The sequence below is a fragment of the Artibeus jamaicensis genome, unplaced genomic scaffold (assembly GCF_021234435.1).
Source record: "Artibeus jamaicensis isolate MK-2021 breed Jamaican fruit bat unplaced genomic scaffold, CSHL_Jam_final contig_391, whole genome shotgun sequence".
Classification (NCBI taxonomy): Eukaryota; Metazoa; Chordata; class Mammalia; order Chiroptera; family Phyllostomidae; genus Artibeus; species Artibeus jamaicensis.
The window spans coordinates 23,882,097-23,904,013 of NW_026521814.1; the positions used below are offsets into that span (position 1 = coordinate 23,882,097).

General features: G+C 34.4%; 1 protein-coding gene across 2 annotated transcripts in view; it reads left to right on the forward strand.

The window, feature by feature from the left end:
• Window positions 1–17,027, forward strand: part of PMS1 (PMS1 homolog 1, mismatch repair system component) — an 88,667-nt gene extending 71,640 nt beyond the window's left edge. For both annotated transcript variants that reach the window (XM_053665165.1, XM_037162970.2), the window contains exons 10-13: window positions 5,337–5,822; window positions 8,953–9,083; window positions 13,149–13,309; window positions 16,682–17,027. In XM_053665165.1, coding sequence (XP_053521140.1) covers window positions 5,337–5,822; window positions 8,953–9,083; window positions 13,149–13,309; window positions 16,682–16,846 — 943 coding nt within the window. In that variant the 3' untranslated portion in view covers window positions 16,847–17,027. The remainder of the gene's footprint in view (window positions 1–5,336; window positions 5,823–8,952; window positions 9,084–13,148; window positions 13,310–16,681) is intronic.
• Window positions 17,028–21,917: the final 4,890 nt, after the last annotated feature.

The following is a 21,917-nucleotide window of genomic DNA, read 5'->3' on the forward strand; positions in this document are numbered from 1 at the left end:
TGTCTTGCCTCCCCAGTTGTTACTCCCAGGTTATTCTCATGCAAATGTGGAACTCCTGTTCCACCAGCTACTGTCTCTCCTGCTAGGGTCTTCCAGCTGCTGCCTTACCAGGAGTCTTCTCCATCCCAGCTGCATGTCTCCACCTCTGCTATCCATCTGGATGAATGTGTTTTTAACTCCTTGGTTGTTGGACTTGCATACAGTTTGATTTTCTGGCAGGTCTGGATACTTTTTATTTTTTAATTTGTTTTCCTTCTTTTGGTTGTGCAAGGAGGCAAAGTGTACTTACCTACACCTCTTGGCTGGAAATTGAAACCATTATAAATTTAATCATAATTTTTATTTTGCATGCTATTATAGTAACTTTAATTTTACAAGTATCTAATTAATAAATGGAGTATTAATGTATGTAAATTTTCTTTTGTAGTGCTCAAAGAATTGTTTATTCCATGCTGATTAATAGCAAAAATATAAAGAACTTTTCAGATCTGGAATTGACTATTATATTGTTTTTCTAGTGCCTGTGCCTTTGGTACTTCCTTAAATGGTTTTTAAAATTGAGTAAAATATAGCTGCTGTGAAATGCATAGATCTTAATCACATATACAGTTTAATAAATTTTCACATGTGTATACCCATGTGACGACCATCCCAAAATACAGAACATTTTCATCACCTCAGAAAGTTACCTTATGCCGCTTAGCAACCAATCTCCATAGGCAGACACTCTCTTGATTTCCATCATACTAGCTTGCTTTTGCTAGTACTTGAACTTCATATGTATAAAAGCATATGTACTTTTATACCTAGAATTTTCCCCTCAACAAAATATCTTAGTGATTATCATATTTGTTGAATCTATCTACACAGTTCATTTTTTAAATAAATTAGTTATGTTCAATTGTATAAATATACAGTCATTCACTACTAATGATGGGAATATAGTCTCAAAAATGCTTTGTCAGGTAATTTTGTTGTGTCACAAACCTAGCTGCTCTAGCAAACTACACACCTAGTCTATGTAGTATAGCCTATTGTTCCTAGGCTACAAACCTGTACTGCATGTCACTATACTGGGTGCTCTAGGCAATTGTAACACAGTGGTAAGTACTTGTATACCTAAACATATCTAAACATAAAGGCGGTACAGTAAAAATATGGTGTAAAAGATTGAAGATGGTACACCTATATAGGACATTTACCATGAATAGAGCTCTGGGTGAGTCGGTGAGTGATGAGTGAATATGAAGGCCTAGGACTTTACTGGACACTACTGCAAGCTTTATAAACACTGTACATTTAGGCTACATTAAATTTATAAAACACAAGATGAAGTCAAGTACAAAGGAAAATGATTCAGGAGACTTGATAAATACAAGATGTATAAGGCTGTTGACAGTATAATATGGCATACTGTTGTACAGCAAACATATTTTTGGAAGTAGAGTACACTCTAAAATACTGATAAAAAGTATACTAGAGTAAATACATGAATCAGTAACAGTCATTTATTATCATTATCAAGTATTATATACTGTACATACTTATATGTACTGTACATATTTGTATGTGCTGTACTTTATATGACTGGCAGCACAGTAGGTTTGTTTACACTGCATCACCACAAGCATGTGAGTAGTGCGTTGCCACTATGACGTGACAACGACTGCTACATCACAAGGCACAGGAATTTTTCAGCTCCATTTTAACTGTCGTATATGCTGTCTTTTGTTAACCAAAACATCGTTATGTGTCGGCTGGCTGTACCACAATTTTATTCAGTGTTCAGTTGATGGGCCTTTGGGTTGTTTCCAATTTGATCTTATAAATAAAGCTACAGTGTTTAGTTTCCAAATATTTGAGTTTTTATAATTGTATTTGAATGTTATTCATTGTTGTACTGATTTCTTTTTTTTAATATTTATTTATTTTTAGAGAGGGGGGAAGGGAAGGAGAAAGAGTGGGAGAGAAACATTGTATGGTTGCCTCTCATGTGTCCCCTACTGGGGACCTGGCCTGCAACCCAGGCATGAGCCCTGGCTGGGAATTGAACCAGCGACCCTTTGCTTCACAGGCCCACGATCAATCCACTGAGCTACACCAGCCAGGGCAATTGTTGTTACTGATTTCTAATTAATTTTGTCATGGATGGGGTAGATGCAGTGTTAGATTTCAATTTTTTGAAATCTGTTGAGAATTAAGCCCACCGTGTGATCTTTCTTGATGAATGTTGGTTACATGTATGCCTAAAAGGAATCTGAATTCTGCAGTTGTTACATGTTGTGTTCCAAAATGTCAGTTAAGTCAAGGTAGTTGATAGTATTGCTAAACCTTTTATAGATTTACTGATTTTTATTCTTTGGTTTAGTATGTCAGTTAACTGGGCTGGGGAAGAGGTATTAAAATCTCCCAAATATAATTCTAGATTTATTTCTACCTGTAGATCTGTGAGTTTCACTTTATATAATTTGAAGCTCTGTTGTTAGGTGCACACACATTTGTGATTGTCCTTTTTGTCATTACGAAATGTTCCTCTTTATCTGTGGTATTATTTCTTGCTTTGAAATTTACTTTATTTTACATTACTATAGTTACTCTTACTTTTGTGTTTACCATTTGCATGGTGTATCTTCTCCATTCTATTACTTTCCAAGTGTCTGTGCCTTTATAAAGTGTAATTCTTATAGACACACATAGCTGGATTTTACTTTTTAAATTCAGTCTGACAGTCTCTGCCTTTTAATAGGAATATTTAGTCCATGTAATGTAATGATTGGCATGGTTGGGTTTAGGTCTAGTCTACCATTTTCTTACTTTGTTTATGTCATCTCTGTTTTGTTCCTCTCTTCCTCCTTTTTGTGGGAAGGATCCTTCTTCAAATTAAGAGAATATAACTTAGCCCTGGCTCGTGTGGCTCAGTGGATTGAGCACAGGCTATAAACCAAACGATCACCAGTTCGATTCCCAGTCAGGGCACATGCCTGGGTTGCGGTCCAGGTCCCCAGTATAGGGCATTCAAGAGGCAACCACACACTGATATTTCTTTCCCTCTTTTTCTGTCTGTCTAAAAATGAATAAATGAATACTCTGGTTTTTCTTCAGATCACATAAATCTTTCGCCTTTTACTAAAAATGAATAAATGAAGTCTTTTAAAATAAATAAATAAACCTATTATCTTAAAAAAATAAAAGAATATAATTTAATTTAAGTTAATTTCCTTATTGGCTTTGCATTAGTTTTTGCTTTGGGGAATACTTTATACACCTTAATTTATCATTATCTACTTAGAGTTAATAGGATATGATTTCACATACATACAAGGGTGGAGCAAAGGTAAGTTTACAATTCTGAGTGTGCAAAACAGTTTATTCTTATTATTTACGGATTATTTTATTTCTCATATGAACAACTGTCGATCTAATTTTGCTCCACCCTGTATAAAAACTTTGCAAATATAATTCCATCTACCACTCTTGTTCTTTCTGCAGTTAGTCACAAATATCATATCTACATACATTATAAACCTCACTTTAAAATACTATTTTTTATTTAAAGGTATCTTCCAAAAATAAGCAGATTTTTTTAAAGATCATTTTTTTTCTATTTACCTATATAGTTACCATTTCTAGTGTTCATTATTTCTCAGTATCCATTTGATGTCATTTCTTAAATGCACAATGATGCTAGAAACAGATTCTCAGCTTTATTTTATCTGAAAATGTCTATTTCATTTTTGTGGTGGTATTTTTATTTTTTATAATGTGTTTTTTTTGCTCTGACTGCTTTTAGGATATTATCTTTACCTTTGGTTTTCAGCAGCATGGAATATTTCTTTTTTTCTCTGACAGATTTCAGAATTTTATCTTTATTTTTGTTTTTCAGCAGTTGGATTATAATATACTTAGCTATGGATTTCTTTGCATTTATCCTGCTTGGGGGGTTACTGACCTTGGCTGAGTAAAATATATGTCTCCAGATTTAGTTAAGTGTCAGCCATAATTCCTTCGGATCTTTTTCCCCCTCACTTTTATTGTTTATCTGGAACTTCAATTACATATATGCTGAGTTGCTGGTTGTGCCATAGGTCACTAAGGTGTTTTTTCAGTCATCTTCAATCACTTTCCTCTGTTTAGATTGGATAATTTTTATTGATGTATATTCTATTTCACTGACCCTTTCTTTTGCCATCTCTGATTTTCTGTAAAGCCTGCCCAGTGAATTCTTCACTTCAGATATTGTGTTTCTAGTTCTAAAATTTTAGTTTTCATTTGACCCTTTTAATAATTTTCCTTTGTTGAGATGCCCCCTTCTATTCTCTCATTTTATAATCATCTTTTTCTTTAAGTCCTTAAATATTTATAAAAACCTATTTTTAATTTTTTTCTTTGCAAATTCCAACATCAGGTCATCTTGAGGTTGGTTTCTTCTGACCACTTTTTCTCTTGACCATGACTCTTGTTTTCCTGTTTTATTGTTGGAGTGATAGCTTTTTGTATAATCGACATTGTGACTGATATGTTGTGGAAACTCTGGATTCTGTTTTCTTCTGAAACATGTTGTATTTTGTTCTGACAGTCATTTCAATTATTGAGAGATCACCTTGAGCTTGAGAAGGCTTTGTTTTATACTTTGTTGGGGAGAGTAAATTTTGCCTTTAGTCCTAGGGTAGCTTCCATAGTTTCAGTACTGTTTTTTTCTTACCTTTAAGATGTGGTCCTCCTTCAGTTTTAATCGAAAGCCCTAAGTGTTCACTACACCATGTAATTCTGTGGAATTTGAACTCCAAATTCTTCTTTCCTTGCAATGAGTAGCCATTGAAATCTCAGTTTAGCTCACTTAGCTTTCTAGCAATTGTTTTCCTCTTGGTTTCCATACATGGGATTTTCTCCTTCAATTTTCCGTTGTTTTAGAAGCAAAGAGCTTTGTGTTCTGTGACTCAAGTGAATAAGTGTGCAGCTTTCGGATTGAATTCTTGCCATTCTCCCTTAATGCTGAGCACTGCTCTCTGAATAAAGGCTGTATAAATGTGGTTCTCTTTAAGAGTTGAACCAATTCCAATTTATGCCTGCTTTTGGGTACTCTTCTCTCCCTATTTTAAAAGGTACCAACCTTTTAAATAAATAGATAAATTTATTTATTTAGATATTGATATTTATAGATAAAAAGTATCTATATTTTGTTCATATATGGGAGGGTTTTATATATATGATATATGTGGGAGGGATAGTCCAATATAAGCTTTCATAATTACCACACCTGGAATGTCAACTATATTTTTAATAAAATATATTTCATATGTTTAATATATTTCTGATTATTTTATCTCTATTCGTAGATATGAAGAGAGGGCTGCTAAAGACTTGGAACGATACAATAGGCAAATCAAGAGAGCCACTGAACAGGAGTCACAAATATCATTACAAGATAGCAGGAAAAAGATAAAACCCTCCAGCTCGTGGAATTTAGCACAGAAATACAAGTTGAAACCATCATTATCTAATCAGCCAAAACTTGATGAGCTTTTCCAGTCCCAAATTGAAAAAAAAAAGAACCAAAACATTAAAATAGTTCAAATTCCCTTTTCTATGGAAAACTTTAAAAAAAAACTTGAGGAACACAAGAATTTTGAATTAGAAGAAAAGGACAAACTTTGCTTGATCCACAATCTCAACTTTCCTGATGCATGGCTGGTTACATCCAAAACAGAGGTAATGTTATTAAACCCATATAGAGTGGAAGAAGCCCTGCTGTTTAAAAGACTTCTTGAGAATCATAAACTTCCTGCAGAACCACTGGAAAAACCAATTATATTAACAGAGAGGTATGGTGAAGTAATATAATCTTTTTAACTCTAAAGACATGAATCTATACTAGATTAGAAATTGAAGGTAGAAAGCTGAAAGTGTTGCGCTGGCTAGGTTTCTCAGTTGGTTAGAACATTGTTCTGATTCACCAAGGTTGTGAGTTTGATCCCCAGTCAGAGCACATAACAGCAATCAACTGATGAATGCATGAATGAGTAGAACAACAAAGTTGATTGATAGCTGTCTGTCTGTCTCTCTCTCTCTCAAATCAGTACATAAAAATTTTTGAAAAGTTGAAGGTGTTTTTTAGTAAAGTGAAATTCACTTAAAAAACTTTAAAAAACTTTATTTCTAATTTTTAGTGGAATTAATTTTTTTCTAAATAAATAATTAGAAAATATTCTACATAGTTCTATAGTTCATAAATATGAAGTTCAGTTCTCCTCCTGTACATTAGTGACTTCTCTAGGATAATTTTGAAGTTAGGATGTCATAAATCTTCTTCATAGTGCAATCTTTAACATTTAAAAATATACCAAAATGGAATTAAACAATACCTTTATCAACAATGTTCGAAATTTTGCCACATTCACTGTGTCTGCCCTGTGTATGTGTGTGCTTATTTTCTTTCCTTTGCTAAAGTATTTTAGAACAATTTCTTCCTATCTTTCAGTGTACATCTCTCAAAAAATGGCTATTTTATTACCTAATCTCAATGCCTTTGTCATAATTATGCAATAATAATTCCTTGGAATGTTCCTCGTTATCTCGAAATGCCTTTTCTATAGCTTTTAAATTTTTAATTTGGATCTGAAAAAAGCCAATTACTACATTTTGTAATGCTTACAAATCTCTGTTAATACCACACCATCAATTTTTTGTGGATTCTGACATTTGTTCATTGGAATATCTTAGACAGTTTGTCTCTTTGCTTCCTCGTGATAGTAGTCAACTTGTTTTTTCCTCTCCTGTATTTAAATGAAAGTTAGCTCAGGAGGATTGAATAGATTTAGGTTCTACTTTCTGGTAAGACTGCTTAATAGGTGGTGCTATGTGCTTTATATTTCATCACATCAAAAGGCACTTATCACTGGATTCTGCTGCTGATAGCCTGAGCCTCCCTCCACTTTAAAGTTTCCTTTCCTTTCCAGTGGTTTCATCCTTTATTATTATTGCCTGAACTAATTTTATTAATAGATTATAAAACAGGGAATTTCATTTTCATGTCCTATATGCAGATATTATTATCTGTAAAAATGAATAACTGATAACATTAATATTCCCCTTTTTTATACTCACTATTTATTTTTTAGTCTGACACAGGTAGAAGAGAATCATGAACAACAAAAAGAGATAAAAACCTGAAATTAAAAAGATAATTAGAATTTGTTCTCCAGGACACATCACTAAATAATTATGTTTCAGACTTCTAAGAATAAATCAAAAATTATTTATAAAATATATTAAAACCTTTCTGTTAAAGACCTTGTCACATGAAAGGGAAAAAGGGGGACCAAAACACAGAAAAACATTTGTTGAAGTTATCTTTATAATTAAGGCAACATTAATCATTAAAATCCAGCATCTTTTTTATAGTAGATTGGCTTAGGACACTTTCAAAGAATGAATCAGAAAAAGAATTAATGCAGCCTTAGGCTGTATTAAAACAGTCCAAATAGCTGATGCTTTTCCCTTATTCCCTTAAAAAGAACTAGGATGTATCTGGAATTTTCTGAAATGTGACATCCCCATCACAGTTATTTTAAGTTTTTTTGGAACTGAGCTATATAGACAATAATTATGGATTCGGCTCATTTTTCTCACTAGAATTCTAAGGATTATATAGCTTATATCTGAAGAGCATAATTTAGATATCTATAAAATACAAACTAAGATCTCAATAACAATGGTTAATGTTTATTGAGCTTTATGATAGGAACTTTACTAAGCCCTTTATACCTCTTATAAGGTGTAAAGATTTCATGATCTTTATACCTTATGAGAGATACAACCATTACCCATATTTTGTAGATGAGGAAACTGAAACACAGACTGTTAAGTAACTTACCTAGGTTCACACAGCTATTGGATAGTTGGATTCAGTTATCCAATCTAGACAGGCTCTACACTGTACCATTTGTTGCTATACTGTATCATCATCACCACTGAATCTGAGTTTAATTTTCTGAATATTGGTTAGACCAGCAAGAACACACCTGATCTGGAGCCAAAGCTTTCCTCTCCATGACAGTCTGTTTCCACAGCCCATGGCGTCCTCTACCTTTCAAAGATGATAAGCAAAAACATCTGTGCATTTACTTTTTCAGGGGTACAGGATTGTAATGAAGAAATAGCTAGCAATTTATAATCTTGTACTGGAACATAGAACAGTACCTTGTATACCTAAGACAGTATCTATCACTTGGTAGACACTCAAATATTCATTGACTAAATGGGAAAAGGGTAACTACTCACATGTCACCCCAACAAACACTTTATTGTAAAAACATGTTTGAGCACTATGATCAAGCCTAAAACTAACATAAAAGGCTAATTGGTGCCCTAGATTATCTTTGGCTATCTCAGAATTTTGTTTAAAGCTTGTACTACTCAGAACCATTTCATATGCCACCACCTTTAGCACACATGCCATATGTGTAGTAGACTAAAGGAAGCTCTCCCAAACTCTGAATTACTAAATTTATAAATTTCTGGCAGAAAAAGGTAATACGTTTATCTTTTTATTATTGAAGAAACCTTGACTAACAATTGAAAATTATGTAGGGTGGACCACTTGAGTAACTTGACAATGTATTATTGTGTCTGTTTAAAGGTATAAATGGCATTCTATAAATAAAATGTTCATTTGTATTAGAGCACATTCTTTTACTTTACATCTTATTTGTAACATTCTAGAAGATAAAAACTTTCTCATATCAGTTCTTCTTCCTTATGTAAATTGTATGTAATAGGTTTATAACATATTAACAAAAATGTAAAAAAATTAAGTTCCTTACACAGCTATTTATATCTTTGTATTTTGGTTAGTAATAATAATTTTTTAAAGGACCTTGGATTAACTTTTTAAATAAATTTTTATTTTCTTCTCATATTTAATAAGTTAAAGGGCCATTATTTCTTTTTCAGTCTTTTTAACGGATCTCATTATTTAGAGATTTTGTGTAAAATGACAGCAGATGACCAAAGATCCAGTGGATCAACTTACCTGTCTGATCCTCGTCTTACAGCAAATGGTTTCAAGATAAAATTGATACCAGGTATGATGATACGGTTTAATATTTCCTGACTTAGAAAAATAAATCATGTTCCAGGAGACACATTTGGGTTTCATAATTTAGAGATAGTGTATTTTTGTCTTTTCAAAAGTATGTCAGTGGTGCAAAAATAGTCATATTTCAGACATGTCACATCTGTCTGAAATAAGCAAGTTTAGCATCTCTTTTAGATCATTGCCTTGCATTTTCACTTTCATAACTAATCAAGTAGCTTCATTGTAATTTTTGCCATCCTTTGTCACAGTGTTCACACTGCCTTTGTTTAGCTAAGTTATTTAATACTCCTTTAGATGATGAAGCATAAGTAAATATGCAGCTTACTGAAATTACCTGACAAAAATGGACATCTTTTTTTTTTTTTCCTTCAATTTTTATTTATTTATTTATTTTTAGAGAGAGCGGAAGTTAGGGGGAGAAACATCAATATGAGAGAAACATCAATCAGTTGCCTCTCCTACGTACACCAACCAGGGATCAAACCTACAACCCAGGCTTGTGCCCTGACCAGGAATCCAATCCGCATTTTTTTCTTTGCAGGAACAATGCTCAACCAACTGAGCCACACCAGTCAGGACACATACTTCTTTTTTTTAAATCACGTAGTTGTTTTGTCAATTAAATGTTTAACATCAGTACTTTTACTGTTTGGAGAGTGGATGATTTGGTTTTATGGCTTTGCTAAAAAGACTATGTGATAACACTATGTTCGCTATGGAAATTCACTGGGTAGGGAGAAAAAAGAATCCTGGTTAGGAGACCTGTTTTCCTGGGTTGCTCTTTCTCTGTTCTTTCATAGTTTCCACTCTGCCTTCTGCCTTACCTTTCTCCATTGGTATCAAGGGATACAAAGGCCCCATGCAGACTGATACTGCTCTTCCCCCTTCCCATTTCCCATTCCCCTTCCCATTTCTAAACTTGTCATGACCAAAGTGTATAAAAACAAAGTTCAACCAAAAGATTTTTAAAGGAACGTTTTACTGAGACCAGAAAAGAAAATAAGTTTTAAAAAATAGTAATAATGTACAAAACCATGAAATGTAGATATATACTAAAAATACTTTGGTATTCTAAACTTTAACTAATTTTACTTGACTTTTCCAGTTTTAAGGGTACCTACTCTGAACTTTTTACCTCCTTCTCAATCTTGGATATTTAGACTTGGAATTAACAGTGTCTAAATCCCAACTCTGCCATTTAAGAACTGTGTTTATGGGAAAGTGAGTTAGTCTAAATATTTCCTCAGCAATAACAACTAGTAATTGTTCAATAATTATTACATATAGGACACTATTCTTAATGTTGATATATTCATTAATCTTTGTAATAGCCCTAGGAAGTAGGCTCTATTGCCATCCCCATTTTATAGGTGGAAAAATCAAGTCACAGAAAGTTTGCTTAAGGGGACACAGTTAATGGTAGAACCAGGATTTGAACCCACACAATCTGCCTTTAGAGCCTAGCTGTTAACAAATGTGTTATATTGCTTTCCTATTAAAATTGAGTTACTTATTTCATGAAGTAGTGGGCAACTAGACAAAAAAAATGCTTATATCAGTCAGTTAGCACAGTATGTAGCAATGACAGGTCTTCAAAAATGTTAGGTATTCAGATAGTCTTCTTCCCATCCTCCAGTACTTCTTTTCTGATTTAGACTGACTTGTCATAATTTCTTTTAGTTCTCATAGAAAGTTTTCTTCTTTGGGATCCCTAGCATCTTTTAAATTTATTTGCAGTGTGAAACAAGGTGTGCATGTTGTGTGTTGTATAGCAAAATGTTTTTTTTTCTACTTAACTCTTTGGTGTTGGTGTCTGATGCCATTTTTTTCTTAAAAGAGGTCATCACAGTGATTTTTTTAAAGTTAGGATAACTATCCTATTTATTCCAAGACCATGTTTATTTTTTCGTAAGTATCAGTCTGACAGATGCTTTCAGCTCTTAGCTTATGGAGAGTGTTTTTAAAGTCCTGTTAAATGCCAGTGCTTTGCATGGTACCAAAGATGCAAAAATGAGTAAGACAGTCATCTGCAAACTTAGTTGATTTGTTTGCATTTAACTTAGATTATCATCAGCATTATTTCTCTTGTCAACAACAGATCAAATTAAAAACATTCATGTTTTCTTTCTTAATTTTTTTGGATTTTTTCCTTTATTAATTTTTATGCCATTTTTTTAAAAGCCCCTTTCTCTTTTAGTGAGAGTTTTGTTGTATTGGATTTAACTTTGGGTCAACATTTTGCCAGTTTTCACAAAACATCTTTGGATACAGATAAAGGCATATGAAAGACAAGAAGAAGACATCTGGCTTTGAGGCAAAAGATTCTGACTATGCCTCTAAGAACTTTGTTTATTAATGCACATAGCTTTTTGTTCTGCATCAATAAGAGTTTCGTAGTTTAGGAAATGAAAACTTGTCAAACCACTTATTAAGTTGAAGTATTTTCCCTGAAAATTGGGAAGCATTTCACAGAATTTTTTGAAACTTCTTGAAAGTTTATGGTTACATGATTCCAAATGTCTCTTAAATTTTCCATATCTGAATTTTGCAAGACAGAGATTAAAATATTGCTCAGTTTCCTCATCTGTTGCCAAATACTTTTTACCCATGTCCACAAGTAATTTTGTGAAATGTTTATAATTTTCCAAGGCAAATGTAGTCAGTTTTAGGCTTTTCAATCAAATCATATTATAAAAGGTATAGAACCAGCAATAGTTCTTGATTGGTATTTTGTAAATTTCCATATGTCTATATAGATATAGATACATATGTAAAAAGATGTGAACTAGAATATTCTGCTACCTCCTGTTTGCCTATCTAAACCTTGTTTCAAGTCCCGTTCAAGTTCCACTGCTTGCTCAAACTCTCATTTTGTCTTTGTTCACTGAACTCCATATTTTATCACTTAATGATTATATATCTTCTTATACTAGCCTCCAGTTGCATCCTAGGAAAGACATTTGGATGCCTGTGCTGTTTAATTTACTGCTGTTGCATCTACCATCACATCAAGGAATGAATGTGTAACTGAAAACAGATTAGGGATAGGATCATTGAAATACCCGGATCGGAAACTCTCCAAAAGAGGAGTATATCACTCCTCTTTTTTTTTTTAATTTTTCCATTTATAGCTACAACTTACACCACTTTCCAGTGGACTATCTCATTTTCCTAACTTCAAGGTAACATTGTATAGACTTCAATATTAAGAACACTGTTACACATATATAGCCAAAGAAAACAAGTCTTTGCTATTTCCCAAAATCAGAAGGCATTCTAACACCCAATTTGATGCTTTGGAATGTGTGCTGTTATAAATATTTTACCTAATTATATATTCAGTCATATAGCTAGTTTTTGGTTTTATTTCATCATTAACTTATTCAGAGTAGGTTAAATAGTAGATAACATGTCGGTTTTAAACACTGTTGCAGTAAAATATTTTTAGTAAACATTAGTATTTTGTTTCCTCAAATTACTAATATATTAATAAGTAACTCACTGTGGTGGTAATCATTTTACAATATATGTCTATCAAATCACCACATTGTACATCTTAAACTCACAATGTTAGTTATATCTCAGTAAAGCTGTAAAAAAGTTCCTGTATGAGTATTTTTATAATGATTTGTAAGGTAAAGTAATTCACATCTTTAAGTTAGATATTAAACCAGTAGGATGGAATTTGAACAGCAATAGTTGTTAAAACACTTAGAGCAGTTTTATTTTAATAAATATCATGGGACTCCATTTTCTCACCGAAGAAAGAAATCTTCTAAACAAATGTAGGGAACAGAACAGCAGTCACTGAGATTCAGTGATATAAAGCTCATGTGATATCCTCAAACACTTATGACTTAATGTGAATGTGAAATCCTATGGGAAATTATTATTTGTCCTCCAAAAAAGAAACTAAACTTTGTCTTGACTACCTTACATTCTAATGAAGGTTCACTAAATAAAACAGTTTTGTTTTTAATAGGTATTTTCTGGAATGTAATTTAAACACAACTAAACTAATGATATATATGGGTTTTTTTTTTTCTTTTAGGAGTTTCCATTGCTGAAAATTACTTGGAAATAGAAGGAATGGCTAATTGTCTTCCATTCTATGGAGTGATGGATTTAAAAGAAATTCTTAATGCTATATTCAACAAAAATGCAAAAGAAGTTTTTGAATGTAGACCTCGCAAAGTGATAAGTTATTTAGAGGTATGCATTATTTCATTATGTAGGTTGGCATAGGTTTTGAGGTACTTACCTGTTTCTTAATAAAATAATAAGTGGTTTCAAAATGGTAAATTTCCTAAAAGGTTTATTATTGTTTACAAAAAACAAGTACTATTAAAAAAAGAAAACTCCTTTAAGACCGACTGGTTGTAGTAAACTCTATCGTGGATCCTTACTATAACATTATCCCTTGAGTACGTATTGAGGAAAAAGCCTTACACATGAGGCATTTTGTAGTGAAGTTCTTTCTGTTGTCTGGTTTTTGATTTTGGAAGGGATTCAAACTTGCTCCACCTTTATACCAAATACTGGTTTAAAAAGAACTGTAATGAGATTTTAAGCCATGATCTTTTCAAGAGCAGAAGAGAAGAGGGAAAATGAAAGATGTAGATCACGGGTGGCAAACACAAGGCCCATGGGCCGAATCTGGCCCTCCACCTTGTTTTACCCAGCCTGGCACCTCGTTTCTACCCAGCAGCAGCACCGAGCTCTAACTTAACTATTAGGGAGTAGTTACATTTAGACAGTCATAAAATTACATTCGGCCCTTTGAAGGCAACTACAAGGCTGATGTGGCCCCTGTTAAGAATTGAGTTTTGACACCCCTGATACAGATTATTAAATAAATGGAAATTTTAGTTTTCTAGCTGTGTCTACCACAGATGAGGAATGTAGAAGTTGGTTAAAAAAATAAGTTCAAAGGTAATAGAGGATCGTAAACTTTTAAATGTCCAAATATAAGATAGTGATGGGAAAACAATGGTAATTATCTCTATAATTAAGGTTTTATCCCTCAAGGTATTATTTTAAAAATAAACCTGATCTTTAATAAAATTTGTTTTCTCCATTTAAAAAAATGAGCTGTTTTCATTTTAGATCACAATCGTCATCTGCCCATTGCATTCTGAGGGTCAGACTTCCTCAACAGGGAAGTCCACTTTTTTCCACTTCTGGAGATTGTATTCAGTAGCATTTTGTGAATCCTTCAAAAACCTTTGTCTTGTGGAACTTCCCAGCTTATTTGAGGCAGTTTAACATACCTAGTTTCTAGAGTTGGAGAAGGAAATGTTTGTTTTATGAAAGAGTTAATATTAATTTAAATAAAGGTTGAAGGAATTGTAGTTAGTGGTTTGTGTACTGAAGAACCCTTTGAGAAGAAGTTTTCAGAAATAACAAAAAAGTGTTGGGATTAGATATAAATATTTTTGCTAATATTATATCTCTCGTTATGTAAAGGTAATAGTAGATGTAATTCTTAAAGAGGATAGTCTAGGAAAAATGAGAACTTCTATCAGAACCACAGGAATGCTTCATTTAAGGTCAGGTCGAATTAGATGAAACTGAGAAAGATAAAAGACTAAAAAGAGAACCAAGAGAGGGGTGGATATAAAAAGTCAAGGGAAAAAATAAATTTAACTATAATTAAGTAGTATCACATTTTTTATAGGGTAGTAGTTGCTAGAAGACCATAGGATGACCGCTAAGTGGCTGTAATAACCTTGAAGACACATAATGGAAAAATAGTAGAGATGAAAGACATTTATTTGCCAATGGTCAAGGAGTGGGGTAGTGGTAAAAAAGTTATATGATGGTGCAGCAAGTCATATGATGGGGAAAGGAAGAAAAGAGATATTAGCATGTGTGTATTGAATTTGGTAGAAAAGATTAACTATAAAAAGATTGGAGAGCAGATATTCCAAAGAGGCAGGAAGGAAGATGGGATGTAAGTTTTAGAAAGAAGAAACTGTTCTTTGAATCAAAGGACAAAGAGCGGAGGGAAAGTGAATGTAAAAATACTTTAAGGTAAACTTGACAGAAGTTATGTGTGATTCATGTGCTAAAGGACTAGGAGAATTATCTACTGAGAGTGAAGGGACTGCAGAGACATTGGGGATTTGGGTGTAGTAGAAAATATTTGAAAATAAGACCTGTCGGCACTCTAAGAGAAGTTGATTAAAGAAGAATAAGATTTTCAGGTGCTCCTAAAAGCTAACATTGAGGGCTCCTAAGAGCTAACATTGGTGATGGATCCAGACAGGAGTTTTGTCATTCCCTAACAGTGTTTGGTAGATTTACCCAAAGGTTGGGCATCGCAACGTGACTGGTGGAAGAACAAAAGGATATGTGGAGAAATTTGAACACATTATATATACGAGGAACTATTTCAGTTGTGAGAAGGATATAAAGGTTTTAGTAGGAGTCTAAAAGGAATGCAGGAAGTTAGAGATAGTATCCTTTATTTCCTACTCGTTATTCATATCTTAGGTAGGGAAAGATGACAGAAGAGTGCTAGTGGGCCAGGAGAGTAAGGAAGGATTGTGGAGATTAAAGATCAAATTGAAGAAAGAGAATAGGTTAGTTGGAATCAAAGAGTAGGATGGTGGAGAATGTAATAGGAGGGGATGTATGGTAGAGAGAGAATGTTAGAATTCAAGATCTTTGAAGCCCCCCAAATTTTTAAAAATCTTAAAAGAAGCCAGCTTTACTATTTTTACCCTCAAACTAGTTTCATCTCAGAAAAGAACACTACCTTACCAAAAGTGGAGATATGATCCATGATTCTGCATCCCTCATAACCAGTTTATCAGCAAGTCTTGACTATCTCCAACCCACGGCAGGAGTCTTTACACCTCCCTCCATCTTCACCACTATCATGCTAGTCAAAACCACTTACTAGGACTACAGTGATCGTCTCAAACCACGCTTAATACAGCAGCCAGATATAAACTGTAAAGTCAAAGTCAGGCTCTTGCTTAAAAATCCCCTGGTTACTACTCTGTGCATTTAGATTAAAACCCAGATTGTTTACCCCCTCTTAAAGGGTGATATGCCACCTGCCTCAAAGGGTGATCTGCTTCCTGCTTCACTACCTTTCTTGTCCCATTCTTCCCTTTAGTAATAACTATGCTGCACTTACACAGATCATTTGATTCTTTCTGTTCTCTTTGCCTAAATGCTTTTCTTTACCCATGATCTTTGCATCCTGGTTCCTTGTTTAAATTAAAGCTTAAATGTCACCTTCAGGAAGCTTTTCCTAATCACACAATTACTTTCCATCTTGTTGCTCCGTTTGATTTTATACGTATTACTCACTGAAATTTTCTTTGTCTTTTGGTGTTTTCTGTTTCTTTGAACTAAAAGGTAAATTCTACCAGAGCAAGATCTCATTTATCTTGTTCTCTGCTGTATTCTAGAACCTACAACAGTCTCTGTCACATAATTTGTGCTTAATAAATATTGAATGAATGAATAATAAAAAGAATATAATCAATTTTTTGTCTTCCTTCTTGCCAAGAATAACATATTTCTTCTTCAGGATATATCATGGTAAAATGTATGGCTTTCTCTTCATAGGGAGAAGCAGTGCGCCTGTCTAGACAGTTACCCATGTACTTACCAAAGGAGGACATCCAAGACATCATCTGCAGAATGAAGCAGCAATTTGGAAATGAAATTAAAGGGTGTGTTCATGGTCGCCCATTTTTTCATCATTTAACCCATCTTCCAGAAGATACATGATTAAACATGTTTGAGAAAATTGCTGTTGAAATTGATTTGGTCATAAATACGAATTAGTTTTTAAACCATGTCTGCCCTGTATTAAATGGTTGTTTTATAAGTGAGGCTTCATTGGCTTGTATGTATATTGAAAAAAAATGTTTTAAACTGAAATAAAAACTAACATAGACTCTTCATTTTATTTTGAAGACCCAGCCTTTATTATAATTGGTTGTAAACACCAAAGTGGAAAATACCTAGTATCTTTGGGTGGTTGATGTCCTAGGTACTGTGGACTGAATTGCGCCCCCTCCAGAATTCATGTTGAAGCCCTAACCCCCAATGTGTTGGTATTTGAAGATGGTAAAGCTAATGACCTTAGGAGGTCAGTAGTTTTAGCTGAAGTCCTAAGGATGGGGCCCTAATGGTGGCATTAGTGCCCTTGTAGGAAGAGCCACCAGAGAGTTTACTTGCTCTTCTTTTCTCCCTGTGCCCCATGTGAGGATATGGAGAGAAGATGGCCTTCAGGAGCCAGCCTTGATCATGGATTTTTAGCCTCTAGAACTCAGAAAAATGTATGTAGTTTAAGTACTAGTCTAGTATTTTTTGTGGCAGTATGAGCTACTGGGTCAGTCTCGTGCAGGTAGAAATCATAGACTCAGCTGATGTCCGACAGAAGTTGCCAATCCTTGTTCAGAGTAGGATGGTGAGACAGGAAGTGGGAGAAAGAAAATGAAGAGGAAAAAGCATAACTTCGAGAATTCTGCCATTTACCTCTATTTGGGGGGTGCTAGCAGTTTAGAAGTTGCTGTCTCATGGAAGTTACTGGGCTTTGGGGTTAAAATTCATGAGAGAGCTTGGGAAAATCTACATGTTTAACAGAAAATTTAGGTTAAGATTATTTAGTCTTCATGTGTCCTTTGAAAAACCAGGTCCCACAGTACATCAAGACACAAAAAAAATGAAACGTGATTTCAATAAATGTATTTGTTGTATAAAGTAAAATATACTGGATACAGTGTCAATGCTCACATCACCTTCCATATTTCTCAAGGAGAATTTTTTAATTCTTAAGATTCTTATAGGGGGTGCAAATTGTGATACCTGAAAGTTTTTCCTGTAGCCAGGCTTTTCTTCTATGAACATTGCTCTATTTTCCATAACCTAAATACTATTTCTTCCTAGATAACCCCTTTAAAAATTGGAGGCCCTTCTCAGACCTTTCTGGGAGTAATCCTTTTTTAATTTACTGGGTAAATTGAGGAAAGAAGCTCACAGAAATACAGAGGATGACAAAATTTGCATCATATATTAGTGTCAGCCCTAAGCGAAATTTGTGAGTCATTTTCCAGCTGATATTGTTGCTGTTTAGTAAGAGATCCTAAAATGGCCTCTTAGATGAATAAACGTGTTCCCTCTTCTTTCCAGTTCTGGATTCTGCCAAATCAAGTCAGTAGTAATGACAACAGGTATTTACCATCTATTTGCTGGTTACACCACTTAACCTTGTGTGATCTCATTTGATCTTCACAACAGGATTGTAGGTACTATTGAGACATCCCAGAACTCATGTTCTTTACCTTTATGCTGACTGCAATGAAGTATACACCCTAAGGAGTCATTAGGGACAACGTAAGTATTTGGGAGAAAATACGAAAAGTATAAACACTCCCTCATGCCATTTAGGAATGCTAGATCAACTTTAGGCCGTTGGGAAGTTTTTTTCTAACAGGAGTCAGGTAGCAGAGATGTATGGGATCTGGGCCAGTCCAGTCGACGCCCCGCTTCCTGGTTCCCAAGGTGGTGAAGGCCAAAGCCCTGCCCCCATGAGCCACCCTCCTGGTCCTCCCCATCTCCCACAAGCCCTTGCAGTATCCCCTGCACTATGGAACAAAATGAGTGGGCAGTAGTGAAGACGACTGAGCCCCAGGGGGAGGTAATAGCTGCTGTAGGCTGAAGAGATGGCTTTGAGAAATAAAGGTGAGACCCAAATATATGGAGGAGAAAGGTGGCCTCCCAACTGCCAGTTTTCCTCATTAGGTTGGGGCTTAGCTGGGAGGAGGAAAGACTTAAGGTGTGGATACATCAAAGTGCTCTTAAGACCCAAGGCTTTGCTTGGCGTCGTAGCCCAGGCTATAGGACAGGGTTGATGCCGAACCATGCAGAGGTGAGGAACTAAAACTTAGAAGCCCTCACCCTGATTGTTCTTCTAGACATTTATTTATTTATCTTTGAAATGAACATGTTGAATTTGACACCCAGGTACACAGTCATTTCTAAGATTCTGTAATTTTGTTTTTTCATATTCTCTCTTGAATATTTATTAGCAGGAATGAAATAACCTCTTTTCATTAATCACCACTACATTACTGTTGACCATATTTAAATGCCTCTGACTAGCTCACTTTTTCCATAACATCTTTTAAACAAATCAAGGAAAAAGTCAATTTCTTCTATCCTATTCAAATTGAACTTGAAATCACTATAACAAATTCCATCTCCAGTGTAGTTGTACAGGTATATTTATTCCTTTGTTTATTCAATGACATTTATTGAATGTCACACTAAGTGCTGAACACAATATAGAGAGAAGACATCCCTTGTCCTCTAGAGGAGAGAAACTTCCAGTGTAACAAGTATTATGTAGATATATGGTATATACTGTGGAAACAGGGGTACCCACTTTCACCTTGGAGAAACCTAGGGAAGAAACTAGAAAGAAAGGAAGGGTCTTGCAGGTAGAGAAGACAGCATGTGGCAGTTCATTGGTGAGTGCAAGGAATTCTATCAGTGCATCACTGGATTTTGAGTAAATGAAGATTGGGTTAGAATGATAGGCAGTACCTTGATCATAAAGGTTCTCATAAACCTCTAAGGATTTGGGAAATATTCTCCTAAGGAACATAGAAGCCATTAAAATTTTTAAGCAAGAAAGGACACAACAAGTTCAGAATGCTTTAGCCAAGTAAGTAGTCTACTTGAGAATTCAGACATGAGTGATCCAGAGAGAAAGGCTCTGTGGTAACAAAGCCTACTGATATTGAGGTCCTCATAGCCTTGTGTGAGTTTTCACTTTTAAGTCTCTGGGATAACACCATAAAAGAATTAAAGTGGAAATAATATCTCTCCCCATTTTGCTATTTCATGGTAGTAATGGATTACTGGAAGAATGGAGGGTCATTTGCCTTTCCTTTGATTTCAGCCAGTCCTGTGTTCCTTACAGACTAGAAAAATCAGTATCTTTCAAAAAGATGATTAAATTTGGTGTTTAAATTTTAACCTAAACTTGTATCTGGGGCCATTTGGAAACCAACCTACAGTTTCTAGTTGTTCCTTAAATATAGGGTACAACAGAAGTAAAGGCCTCTGTGAGTGTGGTTGGTAGGGTAATAATGTGGGTACAATGCTTTACAGTTTTAATTTGAACATTTTGCCTAAAATGTCATATAGTGTGCTTGAGTGTAATATTGTTACAGGATTACATGCTTATAATTTTGTAATAAAAGATTTTGTAATTAAAAAGGGCATTATTTGTGCCAGACCCTGTATATTTATTTATAAAGCACTTACATATTCAAATATAGTTTTCCAGGTAGCATTTAGGTTTAGATGCTTAACAAGACAAGCTAATGGTTGAAAGATTTAGAATTACCTTCAATGTTGAACTTACTTTAAGAACTTTCTCATAGGCATTTTAATTATGTTCTGTGATTTAGATCATAGAAATGAATGACAAGAAGAAACAGGCAAGAAATTATGAATGGATTGAACATATTTTTGGAAGAAAATGGTATGTTTTCTAAAGCTAACTTACTATTATTTTATTTTAAAGGACAGTTTTATTTTTAAATTTGCCTTCATCTTATCTAAAGACTGATAAATTACAAAAAATTAACTTGCAAAACAATGATGCTATTCCGCCCAAACATGCAGGAGCTCCCCAACTTTTGATGGTTCGACTTACATTTTTTCCAGTTTATGATGGTGCAAAAGCAATACAAATTCAGGAGAAACTGTGCATCGAAATTTCAAATGTTGATCTTTTCCTGAGCTAGTGATATGTGATGTGCTGTATGATACTCTGTCATGATGTTGGGCAGCATCAGCAATCCGCAGCCCCCACTCAGCCGCAAGATCATGAGGGTACACAGCCGGTACTTGACAGTGCACTGTGTTGCCACCATTTTTTGGAAAATATGTTCTGCACATTTAAGGTAGACAAGGCTAAGCTGTCATATTCGGTAGGTTAGGTATATTAAATGCATTTTTGATCTAAGAATCCTATTTTCACCTTATGGTGGGTTTATCAGAATGTAACCCCACTGAAAGTTGAGGAACATCTGTGTATTAGTAACTCACTAATAATAACAGAAAAAAATTTGTGTGTGTCTTCACATGTAATTAGCTAAATGTAATTAAGGTACTTATTATCTATTTGGACGTTTACAGTGTTTTTGGTCTTTTCTCCTCTAGAGATTAAAAAATCTGTTATAGACCCTACATTTTCCTGCATACATAGTGATGATCCTTAATATTCCAGATAAAAACAAGATTTCTCCTCCACACATGCATTTTCCAACTTGTCAAAGATTTTATAGGAGCAATCAAGTTTTAGCTATTTTCACACTTAAAACCAGAATAAAAGCCAAAAGTGGATAGGATCGAGGGTGGGAGGTGGGGAGGGGTGGGGCAGGGGTAAGTAATGGGGGGAATGGAGATAACTGTACTTGAACAATATAAAATAAATAAATATTTTTTAAAAATGATAACTCAAAATAAAATGTGCAATTCTTCTGTGCTCCCGAGTTTGGAAGAAGAGCACTTCATGTTTTCTAGGTTTCTTTAGATGACAACTTTGAGGTTATTCTGTGTACACTGGTATATGAATATGGCCTAAGTCAGCCCTTCTCAGACTTTAATAAGCATATGAATCTCCTGGTCATCTGGTAAAAATCTGTGTCTAATTCAACAGGTCTGGGATAGGGTCCAATATTTTGCATTTCTAACAAGTTCTCAGGTGATGCTTATGCTACTGGTTTAGGAAGAACACTTAGGTTAACAAGAGCACACATAACACTTTGGCTAAATGAGA